General features: G+C 40.7%; 1 protein-coding gene across 1 annotated transcript in view; it reads right to left on the bottom strand.

Annotated features, from left to right (window-relative positions):
- The window catches only part of LOC107674104 (ras and Rab interactor 3-like), a 14,474-nt gene extending 11,294 nt beyond the window's left edge, over positions 1 to 3,180 (bottom strand). The window contains exons 1-2 of the mRNA XM_016467991.1: positions 2,970 to 3,180; positions 862 to 1,522 (exon numbers count right to left, since the gene is read on the bottom strand). Coding sequence (XP_016323477.1) covers positions 862 to 1,461 — 600 coding nt within the window. The 5' untranslated portion in view covers positions 1,462 to 1,522; positions 2,970 to 3,180. The remainder of the gene's footprint in view (positions 1 to 861; positions 1,523 to 2,969) is intronic.
- Between the last annotated feature and the right edge of the window lie 1,142 nt (positions 3,181 to 4,322).

Here is a 4,322-nt window from a genome sequence, read left to right as displayed (position 1 = left end):
ACATAACTGAGCGAATGACACTTAATGACAGTTGGCATAAACATGCATAAAACCTCCTTCATATTCATGACATGTGTCATGTCATGATTATGAAGGTGCCATGTCAGTCTTACGCACACCCCTTCAAGTAAAGTGTTACCGGCTAAGTAACTGATAATATGGAGATGAACTTGTAAGGGTATGTTCACAAACAAAACACATTTTTGTATTAAAAAACACAAGATGAAGTGCTAAGGAAGTCCCTTTCGAGAAAAGTCTGTTTGCTCGGTGGCAACGCCTCTGGGCAGCTATTTCAAGCATCCAAGACAAAGTTCTATCTACTTGAATGGGAAACTCAGGCTGGGCCAGACACTTTTTCACAGTCATAGTAATACAAGTGCACCATCTTGGTGTATCTAACGTCTTTGAGAATAGAAAAAAGTGCAGTGGAGAACGCAAGTGTGCTCTGGCAAAAATTGGAAATAACACAGTGAAGTAGCCGAACAGCAGGATTGAACACTACTGTTTTTAGAACGGAAAACAAATTAATTAATTGGTTAAATAATTACTGATCATCCTAGCTAAGTGGCTTCTTTGACTTGTTGCCCAGATAGTTACTGTAAACAAATGCTTGCCCCCTCCACACTTCTTCTGACTGGTCCACTGTTTTGAGGCTGCCATGTGCTGTGTGTTAAAAGTTTGAAGTTGAATTTGTTTGAACTTGATGCAACATCTTAAAAAATGTGGTTTAAAAGCAAGGCATTCTCTTACAAGATGCGGAAAAAGCATTGAGGCACGGCACAATGGTCAAAAAGTTGTTTGATTGCCTATTAAATAAATGAATATAAAGCTGCACAAAACACAACAACTATTCTCTCTCACCCCAGGAAACTCCTTGCTCAGTATATGCATGGCTCTGTCCTGCTTCATTCCCAGTTGAAGCCACACTGGACATGTCTTAATCAGTTTCTCCAGGATGCTGATACCAGGAGGAATAGGTTTATGGGACTTGCTCACTGGAGATGTGGGGACTGGTGGTTTTGGGACTATTGGTGGTGGTGGTCTGGGTTGAGGTGGAGAAGAGGGTCTAACGGCAGGAGGTGGAGATGGTCTAGGCATGGCTGAGGAGGAGCTCTTAGGAAGAGCAGAGGGGAGTTGTGCTGGGAGGGGTGGCTTTGGGACCTGAGGAGGCATGGGTTTCTGGGGAGGAGGCGGGGATGGTTTGGAGTCAAGTTGAGGTGAGGAGGGTTGTACACATGAGATTGGGGGTGAAGTTGGAAGCGGATGGGAGACAGGGTCGGGGGATGGGTTGTCAGAGATATCAACCAGTGGGAAGGTTGGAGTAGAAGTCAAGGAAAAAGGAGGACTAAGAGGGAGAGGAGAGGTTTGTGGATGGAAAGATGTCTGAATAGGTGAAGATATGGTTGGGGAAGAGGGTTTGGAAAGGCCTGAAGGTGCTGTGGAAGGGCCAGGGGAGAGCATAGTGCATAATGAGGACAAGCAGAACTTCGAGAAGAATCCGATGAATGGTTTTTAGATCACCCTGCAGACATAAGAAAGATCATACAAAGATCTCAGTATAACAAAATTGAATATGAACATATTGCAACTCAGATAACCACTGCAACATAAAAGAAAAAATGTCGTTTTTTCCCCCCTTGAAAACATGACGTCAATTCAGAATGTCATATGATCGTAATAAATGTGCCAATATGGCTAGGTTGTGCAACAGGGAATGTGTCAGCATGTTCATGTGAGGACGAAATAAGCCTTGTGAATCATAGCAGCATTTTTGTTCTGTGTTCTCTCAGCGAAGCTGCTGTTCTCTCCCATTGCTTACCAGGATGTTTCCCTCCTTCAGTTCCTGCAAAAATCTCTCCTTTTCTGTATTGCTGTACCATGATATCATATAGCATATTCTTCACGGAAATGTATTGCTTGAGCTCATGCTCAAGCCTTTCCATTGCCGACAGCGAGCCAAACCTATCAATATTTATTGTTTGCTTATTGTATATGAACTTGAAACCTCATGAATGAAGTCAGTATATTAACAGTACTGTATTTGTCAAGGACTAGTTGATTTCCTTGGCCTTTTCATTAATGTGCAATCGCTGCAAAACACAATAAAGTGATAATATCTATTTAGTAAAACAAGTAGTAGACCTGACGGTGTGAGACATGCTCGTGCGAGATATAGAGATAAGCACCATGCGATACGTAAGTGTGTTGTGAAATTCATCAACATTTACCTGGCTGATATTATGTTGAGGTCCATAGTAGACCTGACGGTGTGAGACATGCTCGTGCGAGATATAGAGATAAGCACCATGCGATACGTAAGTGTGTTGTGAAATTCATCAACATTTACCTGGCTGATATTATGTTGAGGTCCATACATTTTTTTTTTTTTAAACACTTGTTTACATATTTTATCAAACTATTTTTTAAATCACATTGTATATATAAAATTAAAATAATATCTTAAATAATTACCTAAGCAGCAAACATGTTTTACATTGTAACCTTTTAAAAATCGGTTTCTTTTCAAATACACTTAAAATATGCAATGGTTTTACATATTTGAAGTGCATTTGAAAAGAACCAGATCTGGATCAGGGTTGTCCCTCCCAGATATTCAGATTAGTGGCCTAGTACAATGGGTTTCTTTAAGGAATGGTTAATAGACTTTTACATTTGGATCCCTGCATAATCATAATAGATAAAGTGTTTGGAAATTCATTATTATTACATTTCTGCAGTTTAACTACTATTGATTGATTTATCATTTAAAATATATAAAAGTAAAGACTTCCAGCTTTCCAGCTGTTGCTGTTCATTCAGCCTTGTATTGAAACTGTTCCAAATAGTGACCATAATTTCACGACTTAACAACTACCTTTTATGCTTAATGAGAGCAAACAGTCAAAAACGCTAAGAGAACTACATTGTGTGTATACACTGTTTGGATGTTTGTGTATCTGCCTACTTACTCTCAGGATGCTCCGTGTTCGGAGTCCCAACAGCTGTTTTCATCATTCACTCCTCACTCTCAACATTCTTCCCTTGGCGTCACAAATAATCCCTCACAAAATGCCCAAGTATACAGCAAAAATTTGTCCTCCATATTCTTGCTTCACTCTTTCGCTTTGTGTTTTTCTTTTTGGTGCGTTTTCCGAATAATATATTCTTGCTTTCAGACGACGGTGGACCAAATAAAAAAAAAAAGCCAGAAAAAACAAAAAGAAACAGAAAAGTTCACGTCTCTTTTTCTCCTTTTCTTTCTATATTTCCTGTCAGCGATGTAGTCAGGAAGGGGCTGTCCAGGGTGGTCAGCCAACCTCTTACCACCCCCTACACTCTGTCACACACACGGTTGAGCTAAAGAAACCTCACACACTAATATACTGCACTCCTTCTCCTCATCTCTGTCTCGCTTTCATAGTGAATGCAGCATAAACACTGTCCGCAGATGTGTTTACCCCAGAAACAGAGTTGTGAATAGTGAACTTCCCTCCCTAGAGTCTGAAATTGTCTGAACTTAAACAACTCCAGATGCTCAGGAACAACAAAAGAAGTTCCATAAGGTGTGCAGTCCAACATATGGTTAGTTTCACCATTGGGAGCGAATGGCATCCTACCCACCCCACCCCACCGTCCTCGATGCTCCTAATCGTTGGATCCATAATGTTTGCAAAGAATGTTGATGGAGAACATTAACATTACACAGCCTGTTTGAGAGACTTCAGAAGGGGGGGGGGAGCATGAAACCTTAAAGAGCATGAAGAACTTGTATGTTAATGCATCAAGATAATACTATGAAAATATAAGTTCAGATCTGCAAATTGTGTACTATGAATTTTTTTTTTTTTTTTAGAAGTCTGATGTTTTGCATGCCAAATCAATTTGTTTATTGGCCTAGGCTTGTTTGTGAGTACTTCACAAGAGTACTGTGAACCTGAGCGCTTGCCAGCAGATGCTTCCTGTCAGCGAGGTGTGACTTCCACAAGTGAGTGAACTCAAAGAAGAAAAGTCACAATCGCCGTCTTGACCCAAAAGCCCTAAGTGCAAGGTTTGTAGATGAGATCTTCTCTGTCTCTCACTATTGTGAGGTATCCTTATATCATTGTGGTAACTGAGTGATCGATTTTCACTTGATAACTGGGTTGTACAGTAGATATGTTGCTTTAACACCCTTAATGAGTCGTACAAACAAGGAAAAAGGTGGATTCTTGGGGTGGGAGGAAGTTTAAATGGCGGCAATGTTCTGGGTTCAGCTCAAGTGATGACTACCGTGGAATCTTGGAAGGGGTGGTGGGTGGTGGGTCTGACTCACTCCACACATC

This window comes from Sinocyclocheilus anshuiensis, unplaced genomic scaffold, assembly GCF_001515605.1.
Source record: "Sinocyclocheilus anshuiensis isolate Anshui unplaced genomic scaffold, SAMN03320099.WGS_v1.1 scaffold544, whole genome shotgun sequence".
NCBI classification, from domain to species: domain Eukaryota; kingdom Metazoa; phylum Chordata; class Actinopteri; order Cypriniformes; family Cyprinidae; genus Sinocyclocheilus; species Sinocyclocheilus anshuiensis.
Note: the sequence above shows the minus strand (reverse complement) of the source record. Positions and strands in the feature narration are given on the sequence as shown.